The 23,694-nt window shown below is 42.4% G+C and overlaps 2 protein-coding genes across 2 annotated transcripts; both read right to left on the reverse strand.

The window, feature by feature from the left end:
• Positions 1-333: 333 nt before the first annotated feature.
• Positions 334-23,316, reverse strand: LOC112557827 (tyrosine-protein kinase ABL1-like). Its single transcript, XM_025227892.1, has 18 exons — positions 23,072-23,316; positions 22,816-22,912; positions 22,468-22,572; positions 20,828-20,922; positions 19,964-20,122; positions 19,438-19,584; positions 18,863-19,122; positions 18,318-18,471; positions 17,865-17,996; positions 17,416-17,631; positions 11,096-11,293; positions 10,788-10,887; positions 9,318-9,475; positions 7,702-7,857; positions 6,641-6,900; positions 5,691-5,856; positions 2,424-2,555; positions 334-1,960 (listed from the first exon to the last, which is right to left on the reverse strand). The coding sequence occupies exons 1-18, from the start codon at positions 23,310-23,312 to the stop codon at positions 1,740-1,742; spliced, it is 2,997 nt and encodes a 998-aa protein (XP_025083677.1). The 5' UTR covers positions 23,313-23,316; the 3' UTR covers positions 334-1,739.
• LOC112554309 (tyrosine-protein kinase Yes-like) lies at positions 9,741-14,693 on the reverse strand. The gene is made up of 5 exons (XM_025222046.1): positions 13,893-14,693; positions 11,096-11,368; positions 10,788-10,887; positions 10,293-10,396; positions 9,741-9,833 (listed from the first exon to the last, which is right to left on the reverse strand). Exons 2-5 carry the CDS (start codon positions 11,286-11,288, stop codon positions 9,790-9,792), a joined length of 441 nt encoding a protein of 146 aa, XP_025077831.1. The 5' UTR covers positions 11,289-11,368; positions 13,893-14,693; the 3' UTR covers positions 9,741-9,789.
• Positions 23,317-23,694: the final 378 nt, after the last annotated feature.

The raw sequence follows: 23,694 nt of genomic DNA on the forward strand, positions 1-23,694 counted from the left end.
CATGTGATGCGCATGACAGTTATTATTTTGTCCTCTGTGTATTGTATATTCAGCTCTTCTCTGCTGTTTGTGTTCAGTTGTCTTCAGTAGCTTGCTGTGACAGGTTATAATTGTATGATTGTCTTTTTGATGTGTGTGAGCATGTTTTTTATGAAAAATATTTCATTTATATGGTTTGCATTTTTTTCCGTAATTTTTATAGTCCGTATCTTCTCCGTGTGTGTGTGTGCGCGTGCGTGCATGTGGAATTTTCTAGTTCCTCCCTTCTGTTTGTCCCCAAAGACTTTTCAAGCACATAATAATAGTAGAAACAAACCAATTAAGCAAGCAAGATTTTCGAAAATAAAACAATTTTATTTACATGGTGTATTTCCAAATGATGACAATCAATTTCACCAACTTAGTCTGCGTATTACAGTGTATTTATGTGCTATACAAACATCAAAACATTCCAACCTTAACGCTCAGACAGAATATTATCTACAAACCTCACTGTACAAACATCAAAACATTCCAGGGCCACTGTACGATTTCGACAATATATCATGTCCAAAAATAGTAGCAAAATATCTGACAACATTGAATATAGAATTTGCAGGATGTCCAAGTCGTGGAAGTCCATCAATATTTGGACTGTGTGCGAACAGTTGATGTCCGACAGATTTTCATAATTTAGATGGAAGTGTCGCACCGTACATGTTCAAAAATAACGGTGCTCGTATCATTATTGGTGAGTGGGAGGGGGATAAGGGGGGGAAGGAACTCCATCATAGTCCTCTCCACTGACTCCTGGTATCGAGCATCGTTAGTTACAGGTGTCTCAAGAACTCAGCCCCCCACTTCCCAATCCTCCTCCTTTCAAATACCTGCACCACCTCGTTCTTTGTGGTCCTCTTCCCATCTCCTTCGCAGCCCTCGAACCAGACTCGGTTCATGTGGTTCGCGCTCCTTGTCGTCTCTGGTCCACTTACACACTGCCCCTCTACATTCATCCGAACTCCGTTCTACTGTCAAAAACTGTTGAAACATTATCTTTTTTTCTCTCTTCCTGTAGCCGTGGCCTGCCTGTACCTGGTAGAGGTCCCTTGTGTACACATTCTTGTGTTTATTGTTTACGTGTTATATGTGTTAGGGTGCGCGTGTGTATGTGCATTGTTGCTTATATGTGTGCGCCTCTGTTATTGCAAGAGTTGATGCCTTAGAAATTCTGTAACTATTATTATTATTAGCCTAATTTTGGGAAATACCTTTTGAAAAAGCACCTCTTTTCATTATTAAAACCAATTGTTCGTTAAAGTATATGTTAAAACATACAAAAATATACATGTACAAAACAGCGGAGTGTTAACATTCCTGTTTGCTTTTTTTATCATTTGTTTCCTGGAGACACAGTTATCAAAAAATTAAATGTTAATACGGGGTCCTCACGAGCAGGCCAAGTTTTTTAGGCTTCTGTCAACGATATGCAAGTATTTCAAAGCGCCCAAGTCTGACCTTACTGGCAACTCTAACGATTTGTTTACACCTCGCCACAACCTTTACCCTCGGCGTCTGTCACACGCGACGACTGATACTAAATATAGAATTGGGGAAGCTCCCTGACGTCACAGGTGAGTAAGGATCGTCGCAGCGTCCGACACTCGTCGCGACAGTCGCGTTCCTCGAGATCCACGGGTGAGTCCAACGACGGATGAATGAAAAGGAGGGAAGGAAGTGGGCAAAGCTGGAAGTGATGTTTGTTAGATGCGGTTGGAATCATCGTAGGACTCCTCTGTGCTGACGATGTAGTCGACGAAGATGCTGTGGAGGTATTCAAAGGTGGGACGTTCGTCCGGCACGGCTTTCCAGCAGCTGCTCATGATGTTGTAAAAGTCCTCCGAACAAACGATCTTGCCCGTCACCGGTCTCTCCATGCGGTAGCCCTCGCGAATCTTCGTCAAGGTCTCCATCCCTGACATGCCTGGGAGGATGGACAGAAAGAATTAGATGACCGCAACCGTTTGGAACAATTAACCTATTAATATTAATAGACTGTTGGCAACGAAGCAAAGAGAAGACTGAGATGGGCAAGGATTTTATCTCTGAACAGTTTCCATGGCAACACAGTGACACTGAAAAGGTGCTTGAATCGGCCGAGGTCATCTCTCTGTGCCAACGAATCTTCTCGGCCTGTCGTCTGCTTCATTTCCCGAACAACGAAGGAAGATTATACACTGCTGGAAATTAAAGATAATGTTCTACTTGGAGAATGTGGACTAAAGTTTATAAGTCAATGTGTATATTTGATGAACGAAAGAATCCAGGACTAACAGATACTTATGTTTAATGTAATGACGATGACGACGATGACGATGATGATGATGATGATTAATTTGGTGGCAAAAGATAAGTTGTGGTCCTGGGTAACTCCTCAAAATACTCACCCGGGTAGGGCACCCGGCCTAGTGTGACCATCTCGTACAGCAAGACACCAAAGGACCAGACATCAGACTTGGTGGTGAACATGCGCTGTGAGGCAGCTTCCGGTGCGGTCCACTTCAGAGGGAACTTGGAATCTTGAAATCAAAATGCAACATTTTCTTTATTTTTTGTGAGAAGCTGGGGACAAACCAGTGATATTCTATGATAATTATTATTTTGTCACTTTGTCTGGGAGGAATGGACGGACTGGGACAATGAAAGTGGAAGGGTTAATAGAAGGTGATGAAATAAAAGAAAAAGTCTTATAATCAGGATATACCTGGTACTGTGAAGATATTAGGTCTATTAAACATTTAATTATGAATATTTTATCATCATGGCTACCTCAGAAATATTTTGTTACATATCCTGTCATAAACATATCTTTATCTCTTTGAGTTAACCGATATGATTAATGTCATTTTTGTTCGCTCAAACACTTAATAAATCATTTTACTGTTATTATTTATTCAAAAAAAAAAAATAGTTCACACCGCTCATTACTGCAAAACCATTTCCTGTTTGACAGAAATTTCATTGATCGTGTTGTTTAGCGAGAAAATATTTTTCCACAATGGCTGAGTAGACGGGGCAAAAAATTGCCCAAGCAGTGAAAGTGAAAGAACATTTTTATGGAATATCTCAAATGTTAATCTTTAATCACATATTAGACAATGTCAAAACACTTCAGCTTCAATGTTGAAATTGCTTTGCAAGACTGCAATTTTATAAGCTTAAATACAATTTTATTGTGCTGGCTTGTGCCGGTTAGCAGAAAATATCGGTTAACTTGGTTAATATTTCAAAAATTTAATTACGTCTGGGAAAAAAATTTTAAATGATTTAACTTAGGTCGAAATTGAATGACATCTTCTCTACAGTCATTAAATTTTTAACATCCTATTTTATTCGACTCAATCAGGGAGCAGAGATCAAATGACGGTTAATTAAATAAAGATGGCTTTGCTATTCTGACAGCGACAAGAAACCGTTGATGGAGCATGCTTTGCACATCCGGGTTCCCGTGCATGAAGGCGTAGGCGTCGGACAGTGGAGAACTGCCCACTTCCATCCCGGATGTTTGTGCAGAAACTCGCTTCTGTCATTTGTTGGTGTCTGACACAAGGCTACAAAGCCCGTGATGTCACTGGGCACTTGAGCAGAGACTAACGGATACAGTTTCTGTTTGTGCGGCGAGCACTCGACTAACAACTGTCACCTGGGTGGGGGAATAATCTGACAACTCGTCCACCCCTATTTATCTTCACACACATTAGGACTTCTTCTTAGTCGGGTGTTTAAAAAATGCGCCTTGTATTGTTCGTTTGAGGATGTCGATGTTTGCAGGCCCTGGCCGGGTACTCCGGTTACAATGCGTGTTGTACTGTGTGTGTGGGTGAAGTTGAAGGGGTGGGTGTTGGGGTATGTTTAGGAATAGGATGTGTTTATGATAGCTTAATCTATTTTAACCCAAGGACAGATGTTGAGGTTTTATAGGAAGGAGATTTCTCAAGTGTGGTAGATATGGTAACCTGACTCTTTTCTCTCGATACGGGTACCTCGCTGGTCTCTTTGATATAATATTCATCCCACCCTTACTTTGACAGTTGTTCCCTTTTCAAGTACTTGCTAGCCTACTCACGACTGTATAGTACCTATAGACTTAAATGCTGATAATATCATTTATATAGATAATATGATTATGAAATGATAATATTATCAACTTGAGACTCACGGCTAGGGTTCATTTCTCAAAACTGCAAAACTTTTTTTTTTTGCTTTGTTCACCTGCCGATGGCAGCCACTGCAGTGACGCACAATGGGCGGTGAGATAAAGAAATCTATGTGGGTTGACACTACTTCCTGGTTCCCAACATTCTTCACACTTTGGTAAACATATTTTACTGCATGATGGTATGGTATCATGCCTATGGGTAGGTGCGTACGTGTAGGTAAGTCTGGATAGGTGAAATCCGAGAAGCCAAGAGGAAACTAACTCAAGTGAGCATGTGAAGACAGACGGAACAGACACCAATACGGATGTGCACCCTGTACGCCATCTTTTCTCTACCTCTCTCATGTCTAACCCCTCGGCGCCCACATGTCGACGACTATGACCTGTGACCCTGCCTGCTGCCGAGGAACATACTGTGACCTCCGCGGGACCAACATCCTGATGGTCCAACAGATCACTATCGTTCGATATATGGTCATACCATGGTGGTCATACTGAGGGATTTATGAAAGCCTTCTCACAGTTCCTTGGAGCAATGTTAATACTAAATACTGCACACAGCAATGACGATGGGGAGGGAGGGGAATTTACGGTAGCCTGTTGCCTGTTGACTTAACAACAGCATCACATTAAAATTTGATGACAACTTTCTCTGACTAATTATCAAACGAGGCATTTTCAAGAACAGCGTTTAGGGGAGGGTAAAGGAAGTTTTTTCATAATTTTTTTTAACGAGTAGCGTTTTGCAACACGTCTGAAAGTCTGAAAGTAAAATATGACTTCCTAGATAATTCCTTGGCTTCCCGGTAATGGGGTTAAGTTGGACTGGATTTGAGTTTCGATCGAAATAGGTAATCGCTATATATATATTCTAACATTTGTGCCATCGAGTAGCACTCACAGCTAAATACACAGGTTGTAATCCGTTTTATTAGCAGACGATGTTACAAGCCTCTACATGTCCTTTCCTTGGCACTCAGCAAGAGCCTCGGCTCAGTACACAGGTGTAAACATTGTAAAGGCTGTGTAAGTGTCAAGTCTGTCTAAATAAACACACCCTGTCAAAATAACTTAGTTTGGAGTATCCATTTTTATACGATGTGCCGCGCGGAGGTGTGGTAATAAATCTCTGTCTTTGTGTGGCGAGGAACATACTGTGAACTTCATTACCGGCATTACCATTATAAGAAAAATACTGTGTAACACTCTGGTAATGCCGGAGACCTCACGTGGATAGTTTTCACGTTGAATCTGTCTCTTGGCATGTATTTTGTTGATGTTGGTTTTGTTGTTCGTGTTATTGTCATTTGCTTGTGTGTGACATAACAAATCAGGGTGGAGTTAGAAAAAAAATATTGAGCAGGAAAAGGACACTGCAGCTGGTGCCTAAGCCAGGGGACGTAATCATTCACACTTCCGTTTATCGAAAACTGCGTTGTACATGAACGGATGAACTGTAAGGTACAGGAGATCATGTGACCACAATTCCACTTACTGTCTGGTGCTGAGAAGGTTTCGCCGTTGCCATCCGTCTCCAGCACGCGCGCCAGCCCGAAGTCCGCGACCTTAACCTCGTGACCTTCTCCCACCAGAATGTTGGCCGCTCGCAGGTCGCGGTGCACGAAATTCTTCCGCTCCAGGTAGGACATGGCGTCTGATATCTGCACAGAAAGGGCTGTATTATCATTCTAATTGTGTTAGTAAATATTTATTAATAAACAAACAAACAAACGTCCGTGCATACTCTACCTCATGTCTACACTCGGACCGTGAACCTCTCAGTACCGGATGTTAATTATCACAGAGACCTCATACCTGAGAGTATCAAAGGTATAACACACCACAAACCTCTTAACCAGCAAACAGAGAGTGTATAATATATATATAGCAAGTGGGTTCACACATATATGAAAATCCAGGTAAGGTTTTGCTGTCTGTCAAAACTGTGAAGCACAAACTCCAGCTGTTTGATGAATCAAGGGCGACAACAACCTGAGGTCATCGCCGTGCGAGGCCAAAGCTGTGGGTCAAGACTGGCCATCATATTGTATCATGCTTATTAACATGTGGTCCCAGCTTGCAACCTTGCTGTAGCCCACTCAGCTAAAGATTTCTATGTATATTCCACTATCGATATAGTTTTTCATCTCATTTCTGTGCAGAGTGATGCTTGTAGGACTGTTCAATGGAAAGTGAAGGGGAGGTTATTCATCCTGATTTAACAAAATACTTTGGTGTATAAAAGGTCAGCACAGTTATTAAGCAAATACAGACTGGAGAGTCTTCAGCAAAGCGGTGGTAACTGATTTTCCTTGCATTGAAATCACCTGTGCTGCTATGTCTACCATCATTACAAAAAAACTCACCTGCAGTTCCAGGTTCTCCCTCAGAACAAAGGATTTTACCTGAGTTATCGATTCTTTGATGGGGAGTAAAGGAACTCACCTGAGCTGCCATGTCGACGATAACAGCAAAGGTGACTGCGGCCCCCGCATCGTTGCGCAGATAGTCCAGAAGCGAACCGTGCACCATCAGCTCCGTGATGATCCAGATGGGCTCCTCCGTCGTGCAGACGGCCAGCAGCTGCACCAGGTTGTCGTGCAGCTGGCTGTGCATCAGCTTGGCCTCCCGCAAGAATGCCTCTGACGTCATCGTGCCCGGCTTGAGGGTCTTGATGGCCACGTCGATGACGCCATGCAGTCTACCTGCACACCAAGTAAACAAAGGTCACCACACACTATGACCTCACACGGGCTTTACTGAGGCTTTACGAGGGTTTCTTTCCTAACGTTTGTCACTAGTTCCATAGGGCTTATAAGAGTTCTAATTTCTTTGGCAGTTAACAGAATTTCGTATTTGCACAGTGTTTTAAGGCGAACTTATTTTTGGTTTTATTCCATTTACAGTTTTGTCAACCTGTTCAAGAAATTTATTAACAAAATTCATATTTTGTTTGAGATTTAAGCTGGATCCTTCTGGCAATTTTTAATTTCTTAGGCTGTTAGATCGTTGGATTTATTCTGACAGTTAATAGTTTGGCAGCCGCAGCGGGTTTATTCTGACAATTCATTCATTCATTCTGACAATTCAGCTTTTGAGGCAATTTTATTTTGACGATGTATACTTTGCTTAATTGCTGACATACTTCGTTCATCTCTTAAGGAGTGTTAATTCTGACAATTTGTGCTTTATCTGTTGAAGATGGTTTATTCTGACAAATGTGGTATCCTCAGATTCTGATGTTCGAATTTTTATTGTTCACGGCTAATTTTAAAATTGTCACAATAGCTTATGGTCAGTCCTCTGCTTCTAGGGTTTCTTGCTTCGTGAATTTATTTTCAAAAGTCTCTTGATGTACAACTTTTCAAATCATTCTTCTTTATATCATCCTGGTTCTGCTTGAAGTGACACTGTGACACTTTATAGTTATTTTTTATTTGTTTAGGTGCGCTGAGAGCCAACCTAGAAGTTTTTTAATTTATTTAATCAGTTTTATTTATAATTACCTTGAAAGACATCTCCAAAGCATCCAGCGCCCAGCTTGCTCCCCAGTTTGACGAACTCCCTGGCGACCTCCAGCTCCCGGAACAGAACTTTGGGCCGCTCACGAGGACACGGGTGGATGAGCCTCGTGCACAGTCCTGTACGACCGCTGGGGCAATCTGTGACAGGTAAACACTCATACAGTATCTACCATGGGAGGGAGAGAGAGACAAACAAAACAACTAATGACAATATCAACGTTTTATTTACGAGGATGACATGATAATGAATACGTGATTTTTTTTTAATCAGAGACTGTTAATCGAAACGCATAACAAAAAATGATAAGAAATTACTGAAATAATTTTAAAAGGAAATGATTATTTACTTTAATTTACAGAAAGGATATGTAGGCGTCATGAAGTAACTACAAAAAGCCATATGATGTTTATTCATTATACGAAGTTAACATTGATTTGAGGGGCATGGTGTGATAGTAATGAATAGGAGACCTTAGAAAACGATATATGATGAAGTCAACATTATCACAAAATAGTTTAAACCGTCAAAACTAATTTAAATATGAAAAACAATTACTGTAATGAGACTATTTTTTTTAGCCATACTAGACAGCAAGTAAGGGCTATGTCATGGCAAGGCAGCCAGCGCTGTAAACAGATGCCACATTCAGAGAAAAAAAACAGCGTGCCCGAGACGAGAGCTGAACCCCAACACCCAACCTTCATCCGTACTGGTGACATGCGTTAACCGTTGCGCCACCGGACCGCCCCTGGTGGTGACTAGAAGTCATTAGTCAGTGATCATAGTTTGGAAATAAATATTTAAATCTACTCGAGAGAAGTAAAGGAGGGAAACTGAGAGAGAATACTCAGCTCACTCAAGTGAGGCTCGACAGGAGACTAGGAGAAATCAATGTGCATTACGCAAGCGCACCACTGGAAAGAAAATATGCACAATGATTTTGCACGACATAGACTATTGTTGCAGCCATGAACACATTTTTATGTTGACCTTTGTCTCGTGACACATAACCGACGATGTGCCAACCGTCAGGGCCAATACGTTCGGAGAGATCCGTAAGGAAAAGTGTGGAAATGAGTTATGGGATTGTAAACATAAAAACCCAGACACCAAATATTCTATGCTCTTTCGAAAACAATTCAATCAGTCCTGTTTCCGTTTTATTTCAGAATGTATTTCCTTCACTTGAAAATGTCTTCAACTACACTCACGCACACCTATCGGAGCTTACCAACCTCTCCAACGCTCAATAACTACCAGATGCCTTTAAAAATAAATTGATGCAGTGACGCGGAAGTAAGTAACATAAGCTCTGAGCGACATAAAAATATTTCCTGGTGTGAATTTCAAGTCAACGAGACCCACTTTGGGCGCACTGATCGGAACCTAAAAGTATTCTTCTCACAAAAACAAGACTGGACAATCTCCATTTTATCTATGGTGGGACTTCGTTGAGTTCCCCCTCATCCCAACCACTTGTAAATCCTATCTTATAAAAATAACAAGGAGATGATATTGTTTTTTAATATTTTCTATGCTTTTTCATGTGTGTTGAAGGCCACATGAGAAGCACACTTTCGGTGACCGTGGTGCTCACCTCTGTAATACTTGATGAGGTCCACGACAGTCCGGAAAGACTGACGGGCGCTGATGCAGTATCCTCCCTGTGTCAGTGTCCTGATCTTATAATGTTTGATGCTCAGGCCTGTCGGTGCCCCGTAGTTCATGAGGACGGACAGACGAGGGAGGTGTGGTCTGAAAGAAGAGAGGAAAAGTAGAAGAAATTCCCTCTGTAACCTGAAACTCGTGGTGGTGGTGTCAGACCCACCCAGAAGACACCAGTGTTTTTCTGCAGTCTTTCTTTCCTCTTCTGTTTTAATAATGAAGATATGCTAGTAGTCGTTGTAGTGGAATCAACTATAGAGAAGTAGCATGGTAGGAGAAATAATACAAAGGTAACACACTAGTTCTAATGAGTGTAGCAGTTGTTTTCCTCCCAAAATTTTGAGAAAAAATCTCACCACTCGATTTTCGAACAAGGAAAGTTCCTTCTCCATTTCCAGGCATGGCTAACAGTCGGTCTGCTTTCTTGCGGTCGCACTCAAACCACCAGCTGTATGGCAACAGGCAAAGTGGGAAACAACAGTTTAGCATTTCTTACAGCTCCAGCCTGCATATTCTAAAACAACTCGACAACACATGGACTAAACTTTCTCCTCCTCCTCCCCAACCCACTAGGACATCCGCCCACCTCATGGATACAGGTATTAGGATTAATGTTTGATTTTTAAATGTGTATTTTCAAATAAAAACAACATACAGTTAGTCCCCTACTTACAAATTTCGTTCGAGTCACGAACATTGGTACATACAAAACACATACAAAACTATCTCCTCACTTCATTTTCTATTTTGTAATGCATCACTTGATTGCAACACACAGCAGAACGACTAAAGTGCCACAAACACAAACAGCCTGACAGTAATCATCACCTCTACAAGTGTTGGAGAAATGTTATTAGTGGGGTGGGATAAGTCTCGTTCTAGATAATAGATAATAGTTTGTACTTACTCTTGAGATTCCAGAGATTATCATCCTGGCAAACATAATTACAAGGGATATAGCCTTTCTTTCCAGTTCGTTGGTTCACTGCTATCCACCAATCACCTTCTTGACTGGGGAAATAAACAGAGGAATAAGTGTTTTTATGTAGCATATAGACGGCTGGTATCTTGTCTTAGTTTAAATAATTAATTATGACATAAATATTGTTCTCTTTCTTCTGTTTTTTTCTTCTTCTCTTCCTTTATTTCACTTTTTAAATTCATTATTTAAATCGTCTTAAATTCTTTAATTTCTAACAGTCCATTTTAATCCACCAATCAGAAAACAACCAACTTGTACATCTGCAGCCTTGATGATGGGAACAAAAGAAGAAAATTTTGTTTGACTGACTGTTGGTGAGCTCATGTTTCAGAGCTGATACAAAAATAACATGCTTCGAGGAGATCGCCATAAAATGACAGAAAGGTGGCAGAGGAGAGGAGTTTACTGATTCAAACTCACTTGTTACTCTCCAGTTTCAAACGGTCTCCTTTCTTGAAGCTTAAGTCATCGTTGTTGATTCCATCGAAGTCGTACATAGCCAGCACAGTCTTTGCCTCTTCTAAACAACAACAATAACAATAATAATAATAACTGTTGATTCCATCGAAGTCGTACATAGCCAGCACAGTCTTTGCTCTTGTACAACAACAACAACAATAATAATTGTTGATTCCATCAAAGTCGTACATAGCCAGCACAGTCTTGTCCTCTTCTAAACAACAACCATCATTGCTAGTTATTATTGCTAGTATTGTTTATTTATTTACCTTTGGGCGCTTTAGGTGGTGGTGGCGGCGGCAGCGGACGCTTTGACCCATCACCTCGAGGGTCTGTCTTCCCGGGGCTGATGCCGGCGGTGAGCAGTTCAGGTGAGGGCCCGTTGATCAGATCTTTCTTGGACGGAAGTCGTTTGGAGTTATCCTTCCGATCCTCGCTGGGCTTGGCTTGTCTCGCCCCCATGGTGGCTCCCCAGGGGACACGAGTGCGTTAGGTGCGCGTGGACAGTGGACACTCGCGGTGAGGGTCACCCAGCCCTCTGCCTGCCACGTGACATGATGGGAAACATCAGCCATCTTCGCACAGTTTAATCGAGCAGTAGCCGGGGTTAAAGGACTAGCAGGGTTACATTTTTTTTTTTTTTAGCTTAGTGGTTGGGTAAATTTCCCTATAAGATATTATTTTCCCTAATGTCGGTGAAAACACTCCTTCTGTCCTCCAGGTTATGTCTACAAACTTCACTATGCACAGAAGAAAACACAAATGTGAGGTCTCGTGTGTACTTAACATATGGCTCTAGCTCTAGCGCTCTTATTGACTAAAGCCTTCACAACATAAACGCATCCATGTACAATCTTGTATATTATTTTTTTTTATCTCATTCTGTTTATTTCATTTACTCGTTCATTCTTTGACTAGTACTAGTTTACAAACGGTCATGTTGGTCGTCGGACCTGCCCAAACTCCGATGGAAATGGAGGTGCGATTGTCATGAATGGTTTCTCGTAAAATGTTTTTCCAAGAAAATATTAAACAATACAGGCGATAAGGAAAATTCACAGTTAGTTGAAATGTCTCCCAGTTAGTCGTTAAGTAGTCTATGCACTCACTGAGCTCTTGTACATAGCTTCGATGAGACATTATACGAGGTTCTTCGATGCTGTATTTTTCATCACATGCCACAGCCCCTTGTCTAATAACTTTTTAAAATAAATGAAATTGTAGAAAAGATCTGTCTGGTTTTGTGGATGTCTTTTCTATAAAAATGCGAAAGTGGAAGACTGTGCTTCTGCCAGGTCGGAAGCTTCCCTGTTTTTCTGCTAGCAATTCCTCAGTGGGGTGCTGATGCGGTTCAGTTTTATTCTCAGTAGCACTTTCCTTGGACCACTGACTAGCTTATGCTTCTGTTGTTGTGTTTCTTTTCCTTTGGAAAGTGTACAACTAGCGAATGCCTCCATCATCTGGGCCATCCTTCGCATTCCAAGAGCACAGAGCAGCATGGTCTCTGTTGTGTCATCTCCTCCATGTTTCAGTTGCTCACCTGTGAGGCTGTACACATCAGGTGACTTGCCCTCCCTTCAGACTGCGTACACATCATTCGAGTTTCCTCTTTCCGTAGGACTGCTAGGTCTTCAGGTTTGTTGGTTGTAGTCTGGTTTTTTGCATGGTTTCACTGCTGTCTTCTACAACAATGTTGTTGCAGGTTTTTTCTACAACCATTCTTTCACTGATGTCCTCTACAGCTATGTTACGGTTGAATTTGCTTTCAGCACGAACTTTTGTATTCGTATCGCTTACAACCACAAGTTTCGTCTTTTAATGTTTTAGCCATTTACTATGAGGACAGAAGATATACTATCCACCCCCTCATTTTTTTTTTAATTTACCATCGTGATAGTGATCTTGTCCACCCATCTCTGTACATTGGTATGTCTCGGTAAAGACAGCTGAGTGGCTATAACAGACTGAACTTTCGCTTTAACCACCAGCAGTGGGCTTGTACTGAATAATTGATGAAATACCCTCCTAATACAGGGCAAGAAAACTGGTGTACACTCGTGGGCTTCTTTGTGGCGTGTTTGTGTCACGACTGAGCTATTTCTCGGCCAGCCCTCCTTGTGTTCAGTGCCCTCGAGCTCTCACGATTTGACACATCGACCGAGCAGTCCGCCTGTACCGGAGCTGTAAGAGGAAGGATCTTGTCCTGGGGGGATCGCACAAACACGGTTCGTCTCCAAGTGACATTTGCAAGCGAGACATTACGGCTGCATAGCTGCTGGTGGTTGTTATCTTCTTCAAACTGATAAACCGAGTTGACACATCGTTAGTATGCTCTCCATCTTTTCACACGCCCATCTTTTACTTACTATGCAGGCACGCACGAACATATACACATACACATGCATGGAGGCGTGCACACACACACACTCACAAACACACTTGACCACTTGATACTCATTTTTCAGGCAAACCATCGAGCTACATCATAAAAAACATTGATGACTATTTTTGGTTTTAAGAAAGTTTAGTCTCACGGAAAGAGGAGCACTCCTCTCAATTTTTTTCCTGGAAAAGACAACTCTCGGTCCTTGGCTATGCGGATCTCAGTGACAGTGTCAACCACTGACCCAACAATGAGCAGCTTGTTCAATGGAGCTTTTGGCTGTTACTATAAAACCGTCGATCGTGGTTTCTCGGAATTAAAACTATACTTCGATGGAGTCGGGAATGTTGTGAAGATGATTGCGCAGTTTTAGCTCCTAAACATCTTAGTACATCTAAAGAGAAGCCTAGAATAAACATAACCTGTAGGCACAAATAAAAGTGTGCTTTCTTCTTGACAAATGATGTAATTTTTATCAAGTATTTCCAATCACAACATGGAGAAACAGAAAGAGGAAGGTAAAATCACAATCACCCGATTTGCACCTCACCACTTTTTACTATCACCTCACACTGCCTACAAAAGTGTGAAGCATAAACCGTCTGCCTACCCCTATCTGCACCAACCCCACCCCTAACAGTAGCAGGCAAACAAGCGAGAAACAATATCGAAATCACACTCACCCGTCGAGTGGCACCCAAAGATTCCAGTAGACCTTCTCGCAAATCCTCGCAACACAGCTCCGATGGGAAACGTGGCTCGTTTACATTTCTGATCGATACACTTTTTTTCCGACGACTTACAAAAATATTTTAAAAACAGAGCCAGGCACACTGTGCTGTCGATCGAGTCAGTAACCTGACCTCTTGCGGGTCATGTCCGGTGTCAAGATTAGCCCGATGGGTTTTCCACCACCGTTGACAACAAATAACTACGAAGCGAGGGGAAAGGGAGGAAGCAGACAAACACAACTCCGTCCGTTGCTGGGTGAATGTAGTTTGTGCTCACCTGGCGCTGACAACACTTACAGTGAGTTAACCCTCGTAACACCACAGACGAGAATGCTGTGTGTTACACGGCGAGAGACCTGTGAAAGCTGACACCGTACAGACGTGTAGTCGACTTCCGCGTCCAATCACAGCAGAGCTTGACTTTCGGTGTCAGGTGAGGGTGGCTTCCCCCCTTCAAAAGTGGAGGGTTTTCACGATGCACCCATAATAGGCGGAAATATCTCACAAGGAAAAACGCATAATATTCCAGTGTCTACGAAACAAACCCTCGAGTGGACCATGGGAAAAATAAAGACCATAACTCTGAGCGCATATAAACTTTATGTTTGAATCCTAGCGAGGGATGAAGGGTTGACAATGATTAAAGCTGACCGGTGTCCTGAATCCCCTTCGTCATAAACTAAAGAGGATGTTATTTTATATTCAGCTTAGCTTTGTCGGTTGTGCTCAGTCAGTTGCGAAATATCCCCTGACAGCAGTGTGTGTGTATGTGTCACAAGTACACAGCCTGGGGTTCATCGGGGAATGAAGTTCTGTTTGTCAGGTTCATCCTTGTGAGTACAGCGGAAACACCGCTCGGTCCTCAGCGGAAAGAAACTCAAAGGTTAGCTTGTGATGATGTGATGTCGGCCAGACTCCAGACATTAACAGTCGAGAATCCACACCAAGCAGGAGACTATTGAGGGTCAGTGTTAGGACTCCTTGGGCGTACCAACATCCGCACGCATGTGCACAGAGAAAGGACAAGCGTGCGTTTGTTCGCGGACTTGCCTGTTGAAAGTTGCTCGCCTTTACACACACAAATAGGAAGTTTGAAGAACCAGGATTTTGTTTTTCATTCCGAAACCAGCTTCAAGCACTAACACACACAAACACACAGCCACACGTACTGACCAACGTAGACTTTCTTCCTTATTACTCCTGGCACTCACTCACAAAAATCATTCTTTCTCCCTCACTCATTCACACATATATATATATGCGTGCATACCTACACATTTCTTGGCATAAGTACACAAATATTATGTAGTGTAATACATATATTATCGCACATAAGCATACATGGAAACACAAAAGAGGATAAAAGAACAATAGTTCGTCTTATATAAGGAATATCATTTGGGGTATGGCGGGTGAGTCTATGTCTCAGTTATAATTAACCTCACAACAAATACACAAGCTGTTTCGTATCTCCATAGCAACACGGTGCATGAACCAAAGTCTATGTACTGTGTGGCCCGACACTTCGAAGCCATTCTCACCTCATTCGTATGAGATTTGCTCACTCATCATGTGGCACAAGTACAGGTGTACATATTAGTTTGATTGGCAAACACTGGAGCAAGTCCTCAAGATGCAATTAATTCTCTTGGCCTGATGGCACAAGGGAGGTAATACCTCCAGGGCCCCTGTCGGCTGCTGACACCACAAATATTCAATGAGAATGAAAAGTCCCTGACTTACCCTCCACCTTGTGTTAACTCGAAAATTTGGTGTCTTTTCCTGGCCAATATTTTCCTTTGATTGATCATGACTTATTGTTATTTACTTTAGTTGGGTTACCTACAGTGCACAGTAACTGTATTTACCTTTTGACTACAAATACAGAGGCGGAGAGCAGTGAAACTCATGAACTATGCTAATGTGAGTAGTGATTAGCAGCGTGTGTGTGGTGTGGTCAATGTGTATCCACGTGTTGACAGTCTGTACGCATGTCATTGCTGTTGTAAGTCGCTTGATCGAAGAAATAAATAAATGAAACTTCAATGTGAGATGTGAACACGATGTACATACACTCCCAAAATATGCAGACAAGCATCTCAGTCTTAATGTGTTTGTAATCAGAATGTACTGGTAAAATGAATGTGATTATGTTATGAATTCTATTATCTACAAATGAGTGTATGATGTGTAACAATGACCAAATGTGATGCTTCTCCGTCCTTAGTCGGTACTATCACAATGATAGGTGAATGGATGCTTCCACTGATGCTAGCTGGGTAGACAAAGAATATTCCAGAGGACAACGAACCAACATGATGTTTTTCCTGTCTGGGGCTGCTATATTATGTCTGTATACTAACATGATGAGTAAAGGTTTCAGTCTGGGTTAACAATGCTAACATGAGGAGTTCCTGTGTGGGAGTAGCAGACAGTGGCAACATAATGAGTCGGTGTTCCTGGCAGGGTTAATTATTCCAAAATGAGGAATTTTAGTTTCTGGCCGGGCTAACATGGCATCAACATGATCGGCACCTAAACTAACCAACGGTGGACACTACGAACAGACGGAACTGCTGTCCACACACACTCACACACAAACTAACACACACATGCACAAACACACACAAACACACAAACACACACACACACACACACACAAAGATAACGGCAACACGCTAGAATCGTCAAGTATAAATAAAACGCATCTTGAGAATAATTTTCGTCCGTGATCGTATTAATAAATGTTAGTTATTATCACTATGGTTTTAGTCTACTGTACAGCCTCGTTATCTAAATCATTTTATACAACCTTCATGGCTGCACCATCTGAAAATTTTCCTTGTAGAACAAGTTTTCGTTCAGTTTTTACATTTACAAGGACAAATTTAATATTTTCTTCCTTACTGGTCATTGTTCATTATTCAGCGTGTCAAGCCTCGTGCACCCGCGTGTCAAGCCAGCTCTGTGAAACTCAGTTTTTCTTCTGAGCAAAATAAACGAGGAATATTAAAGAAGTCATTTTAGTCCTTTTCTTGCTTTCAAAGGTTAGAATGTTTTCAGGTCAAGATGACCTACTTTCTGTGGCAGCCTACAGCAGACACTTTTGTTAACGGTCGAATATTCAAAGTCAGTCGTGAACATCGATATGAAATCTTCCACCATCTAGACATTCTCTGGGTACAGCATTCTTCACACGCCCCAACAAGTCGTTCGAGAAGGTCCATGTCATTCCCCTGTCGACACGCGGTGTTTACATTTTCTGTGGAATCGAGTTCCGAACCCGCGAGACTTACAAACCTCTCGGCATCACACAGACGGGCAGAGGCTCCCAGCAGGCCTGATCGGGGTTTGCCTCCGACAACTCAGCGAAAATTTTTTCGAGAATAAAATCTCTCGAGAAAGGATCAGGGAACGGAGAGAGACTTCCCATTCCTAGGGTCAAGAAAGCGATCAGCATGGCGACCGCAGGGTCAGGCGTTGGCGGTGTCGAAGTAGTCCTGCTCGGTGCTGGTGAAGTAGTCGATGAAGATGCTGTGCAGGAATTCGAAGGTGGGCCGTTGTTCGGGTGCCTCGTTCCAGCACTTGCCCATGATTTCATAGAAGGCCTCCGAGCAACCCAGTCCCCCCTTGGGCCGCTCCATCCGGTAGCCTCGTTCCACTTTCAGCAGCACCTCTGAACCCGCCATACCTGTGACGAGTACAGAAAGGCATCGTCTCGTAACTTGGATATGTATTCCAAATAACTTAACGTGGAATCGTTAAAGCAATTTTTTGTTCAGTTTTGTTTTATTTTGTTTTGTTGCTTGTTTGTTTGTTTGTTTGTTTGTTTGTTTGAAGGGGTTAGGTAGCAAACAAGACTAAACCGAAAACGACGCCTTTGAAATTGAAATCCCCAGTAACTTCTGAAAACGGATGTCTCACCGGGATAAGGCACGCGCCCTAGAGTGACCATTTCGTACAGCAGGACCCCGAAGGACCACACGTCGGACTTGATGCTGAACTGACGGTACAGCCCTGCCTCCGGAGCCGTCCACTTGATTGGGAATTTGGCATCTACATGGGGGGAAAATGTACAAAATTGTAATAAAGGATTCTCAGCCTTGAAATATGTTTATCTAATGTTTCACTCCATACATAAATACCATTTTGGAATTGTTTTGTACACAATGTAATGCAATCATTGGGAATTTCTAGATAAGGAATTAAAAATTAATCTTAACAAACACTTCAGGAAACCTTTCAGAGGTTTCAGACGAGTACAGATTCATGGGTAAATCATTTCGGAAGAAGCAGTAAAACGTCGTTTTCAAGTAACGAGGAGAGAATAGCGCGTTAGAGAGACTGTGGGGTCACGACCCTGGTCATGTGACTTACTGGTTGACGCGTCATACGTCTCATCCTCCAGAATTCGCGCCAACCCGAAGTCTGCCACCTTGACCTCGTTGTGAACCCCGACCAGGATGTTGGCTGCTCTCAGGTCGCGATGCACGAAGTTCTTCGATTCAAGGTAGGCCATGGCATCTGAGATCTGTTCAGATGAGTTATTATTGGTTTATGAACGGTTATCAACAGGTCGCCGTCTCAAATATGAACAACTGAACGCATTTCCGTTGATGAGAGGGGGGAGAGAGAGAGAGAAAGAGGAAGTGTGTGTGTGTGTCATACACAGAAATAGAAGTCAACAACATACATATCAGGACTGCACGTGAATATGTTTATGTTGTCGAGGTTTTAACCAATGGAATTCTATGTTACAACAAATTGAACTCTTTTTTGTCCATGGTAATATTTGTCGGTGTCTCTCGAAATCATACGAATAGTAATCATTCAGATCTGATGCAATACTGTCTGGTACTGGCCTTCACCTAATCTGTTGAAAACTACAATTGTACCCTAGTTTACCTTTAACACCAGCTCACCTGGCCAGCCATGTCCACGACGATGGGGAAGGTGACGGTCTTGCCGGCGTCGCTGCGGAGGTAAGTGAGGAGAGCGCCGTTGACCATGAGCTCGGTGATGATCCAGATGGGCTCCTCGCGCGTGCACACCGCCAGCAGCTGCACCAGCTTCTTGTGCCTCAGGCGGTGCATGATGTCCGCCTCCCCCAGGAACGCTTCTGTCGACATCGTCCCCGGCTTGAGTGTCTTGATGGCCACGTCGATGACATTGCGGAGTTTGCCTGCAGCAAGGACATGACGATAACGACGACGACGACGATGATGATGATGATGATGATGATGATGATGATGATGATGATGATGATGATGATGATGATGATGATTTATTCCTCTATTACTACTCTTTCTAGTCTTCTTCTTTTTACTTTATTTATTCTTTACCATGATCATGATGCCGATGCTTTTTCTTCTGCTGTTTTCACTTTTACGCAGTATCTATTTCTGAGGGTGCATGGGTACCCGTGTGTGTGTGAGAGAGAGGATTAGGAGGAGGAAGATCAAGCTTGCTTTAAACTGGCTAAAAATCAGTTTCTGACCTTTCCAGACCTCACCAAAGCACCCGGCACCAACTCTGTCCGAAAGTCTTACAGCATCTCTATTGACCTCCAGCTCTCGAAAATGCACCATGGGACGGTCACGTGGGCAAGGGGTGGTTAGTCTCGAGCAGAGCCCTTCAGCACTGACTGAAGACGAGAAACACAAAAACACAGAATGGTGGTCAGTACATTTCCTCTTGTCGGTAATCAGTCGTGCAGCAATCAATACAATCAGTAAAATACATCGTTACCATTGCTCATAACTTTCCCATTGCAACTGTTTGCATTTTGAACCAATCAGCAATCAGTGTCGATCTCAACTTTGTTCTTAGCTAGAAAAATCTCCCCCTACATCCACTAGAAAAACTCTTTTCAGAAACAGCCATTTTAATCGTCAGATAAAGGTTTCGGAAAAATTAAGAACCGAAAGTGAGATAACCGATGAATTAGTTTTTTGCTTGATTGGATGAACCTCCTAGACCAGGTTCACACCGGAAAAGATTTCCAGACGAAGAATCGGCTTTACCTGAGTAATGGTCGATGAGCTCCAGTATTGATGAGAACAGTTTCTTGGAACTGACCCAGTACGAACCGTCGGTGGTCTTCCTGATGCGATAGTGTTTGACACACGGCTCACCATTGTAGCAGTCGGATGTCCTCACAGACAGGGCCAGTGTCGAGTGATCTGAGAACAGACAAGCATCCTGCTATCATTCCAGTCTGGAAAATTATTTATTATAATATAGTGCAGTTAAATAACAAATTAAAATAAGGTCTAAGATCCGGCATAGGTTACATGTTCCTTGGGTATTTGTCTTGGAAGTGACAGGAAACAGATGGAGTTTAGCAAAATCAAAGGGGCTCGATACTTGAATATGAAAAAGATGATAGCACATGTTCTCTAAATAAATGTCCTAAACATCAACAATTTTCAAAATTTCAACAACGCCTACTATAGTACTATAACCCATCAGTCAATCTCCTGACTTCCACAAGCATAAAAGCAGATCTTTGCGCTTTAAAAAAATTTTAACACACAGTTTGTTATCCTGGAAATGCACAAAAGCAGAACTTTTCACCAACGTCCTAATCTCCCGACAGCCCAGACATCAAACAGAATCCCCTCTCCTAACTGACATTTTGTGTTACATATTATGAAAGTTTCATACACAATCAGCTGGTGAGAGAACAATGTCCTCTGTGTCTGACAGTGGGGGACGATACCACGAAGACCTATGAAAGACCTTTGGCTAACGGGTTAAACAATAAAAGCATCATCATCTAACGGGTTAAAAATATTAAAGAATGGGGGAGGGAGGAATTATGTGTATTGACTGATGGGTGGGTCACGACCTACGAATGGATGGGGAAACTCAGTCTCTGGACTTACCTCGCGCCCCCCGTACAAGGAACGTCCCACGAATGTTGCCTGGAGCCAGCAGCATCTTCTCCGATTCCTTGCGATCGCAGTCTGCAAACCACCAGCTACCGACAGCATGAAGATACGCACGAGTGCACACACACACATACACACACACGCGCACACACAAACACACACATTGAATTTAGATGGGTTGCCTCTGTGTCTGCTCAAATAGCAAGATGTCAACTGTATTGCCTGCCTTCGAAATACAGAACTTACACACACACATGCAAAACATCACTACAGACAAACACATTCGTTAAAGTCGTTGAGCATCCTGCACTCTGATTGCTTCATTAGCCCTCGGTACCCACCATGCTGTAGGATATCAGCGCACTTCTGTACTGACAGTCCTCGCAAGTTTGTTCATTGTATTGACCATCAAGTGTCCGTCCACCACAGCCGCCATAGACTAACACAAAGTCTTTGTTTCCACTAACTGCTAGTGACCCCTTACAGTCCTTGACCCTACAGGTTCATCTTCCTGTGAGAAACTTTTTTGTTTCCTGGTACAGCGACTGCACCTCGGCAATATTCGAGTCGTAGAATGAAGGCGGGTACGTGGCCGGTTTGAACCGTTAGGCGAATGTTGTGGAGGGCTAACCGCTAGTCACTCCATCCAAAGGAGAAAATTTAACTCACCTACAAAAGAGTGCTACACTACTAGAGTCGCTACTTAAAATTAATCATTCAATATTTATATCGAACAAGTAGTAGTTGTCTTGGAATACTTTCTAAAGTGGGTACATTATTTTGGCAATATCAGTACTGAAGGCAAGGAAGCTGATTTGAAGATGATATTAAAGTAGACAAACAAACTAAGGAATATCTCAAAATAAGTGACCAGGGCTTTCTGTAAGCATCAACAGATACAATTGAAAAGGCATGTGATTTAGAAAAGCAGCCCAACTTTAAAACAGTAGCAACGAAAAAAATATAATAAACGAATATATAAGAGATACAAATAAAAGTCAAAAGATGCAAGCTCTTAGTACTGCTAAACTGACAACCTCTGAATAACAGTGGGAACCTTAAAACCAACCTCTAGGTTGAACCTCATAGTCACACATTTTTCTTCTCCACATTTGGGATTTTTTAAATTTTCTTTTGTGTTGTAACAAGGAGAGAATGATACCCTAAGGGGAAGAGAGAGGATGTGTTTTTTATGTTTGTGGGAAATCAATTCCCCACATTGCTTAGTCTGTTTCTTATGTACCACTATTCAAACCTTCAGTAAAATGTTTTATGTATAAACTATTTGCTCATCACTTATTTAATACTATTGTTAATTTAAAAAGACAATGTAAAAGAGACTTTGATGACTATGGTGAAATTGAGACAACGGAAATTTTCGAAAGTCATGTGTGGTTTATTTTTTCCTTCTTTTATGCGTTAGACATCCATTGTGTCCACTGACGACCCATTTCGACAGATGGAGGATTACAATGCATTTTGTGAGGATTTTTTTATAAAGTTATATTCTGGACTGCCTCAGGAATGCCAACACAAGAAATTCTACTGTTCAAGGCCTTAGAAAAGACACTCAGGTACTTAGATGGAAACTCGGACACACACACACACGTTCACTAAAACGTTCGCTAACTCACTCTTGTGCCTGGGGCGAGTTGTCGTCCTCACACACGTAGTTGCTCGGCACATAGCCATTCTCTCCTGTGTCGAGATGAACTGCTAACCACCAGTCGCTCTCATGTCTGAGAAAAGTAGTTCAATAAATTTTAGTTTAATTAATAAAAGTCACTTTAATTTCTTAAACAATTGCATACAGGCTGAGAGTTGTCTCACTGTGACATCCACAGACCTGTCAATAATTTTGTATTTAATGAGTAGAACTTTGGAAATCCTTCATCTGGAAAGACTGTTATGACACGTGACACAATCACAATATTTACTAAACACATGTATCTCATACGTTTGTGACAGTGAGGACTACTCACGCTATCTTGTCTACTTGCAGACGATCGCCTTTTTTGAAGGAAAGATCATCGTCGGTCAGTGCTTCGAAGTCATACAGTGCGACAACGATAAAAGTTTCTGTTGGAATAAAACACAAACACACAATAATAATAATCATCATCATCACCACCATCATCATCATCATCAACATCAACATTCAACATTAGTGTGTTTGCAATCACTTGCAAGCCATTCCCGTTGGAAGCCAGCCCTCAACAAGATGGCCGACGCCTTTACCTTTGGTTACTGGCTTCGCAGGCAGCGGAGGAAGCGGCAAGGGTCGCGATGTCTCGATGACGATCTCTGTCTGGTGGTCGTTGTTGTTATCTCCTTGGGACTGAGAAGCGGAAGCTCGGTTATGGCGACCATCGCTCGTTGGTGGCAACGGCAGCGGCTTTGCTATAGTCGTCGTCGTCCTCGTCGTTGTCGTCGACGATGACGTCTTCTTCTTCTTCTGCTTTCCGAAGCTGCCGCCCATAGTCCTGAGAGAGAGGAAGGAGCATTAGCGCGTGGGATGGAGGCACGTTCTGAGAAATGCGCCAAACTGAGGATGCGCAGACTGGCGGCGGGCCTGCTGGCCGGCTTCTCGTCAGCTGCAAGACATGACCTCGTTTGGCTCGACATTGATTTTCACGTGACGGGTCAGGCCTCGGAGGTCTGAAATTGGGGTAAGTGTCAGAGTGGAATCACCCGGAAATGAATAAAGGAACAATCCAAAGCTTTAGAAAGACCACTTTCAAATGTCAGCTGTGAAAACCCGCGAAGTAATTTAAAAGCCGAGTTTCTTTGTAGTCTGCAGATGGTACATACAGCCGTCTGGTCTCACCCTCCTTCTTACTATTTGTGGCTCTGTTTATCCT

This window comes from Pomacea canaliculata, linkage group LG2 (assembly GCF_003073045.1).
Source record: "Pomacea canaliculata isolate SZHN2017 linkage group LG2, ASM307304v1, whole genome shotgun sequence".
NCBI classification, from domain to species: domain Eukaryota; kingdom Metazoa; phylum Mollusca; class Gastropoda; order Architaenioglossa; family Ampullariidae; genus Pomacea; species Pomacea canaliculata.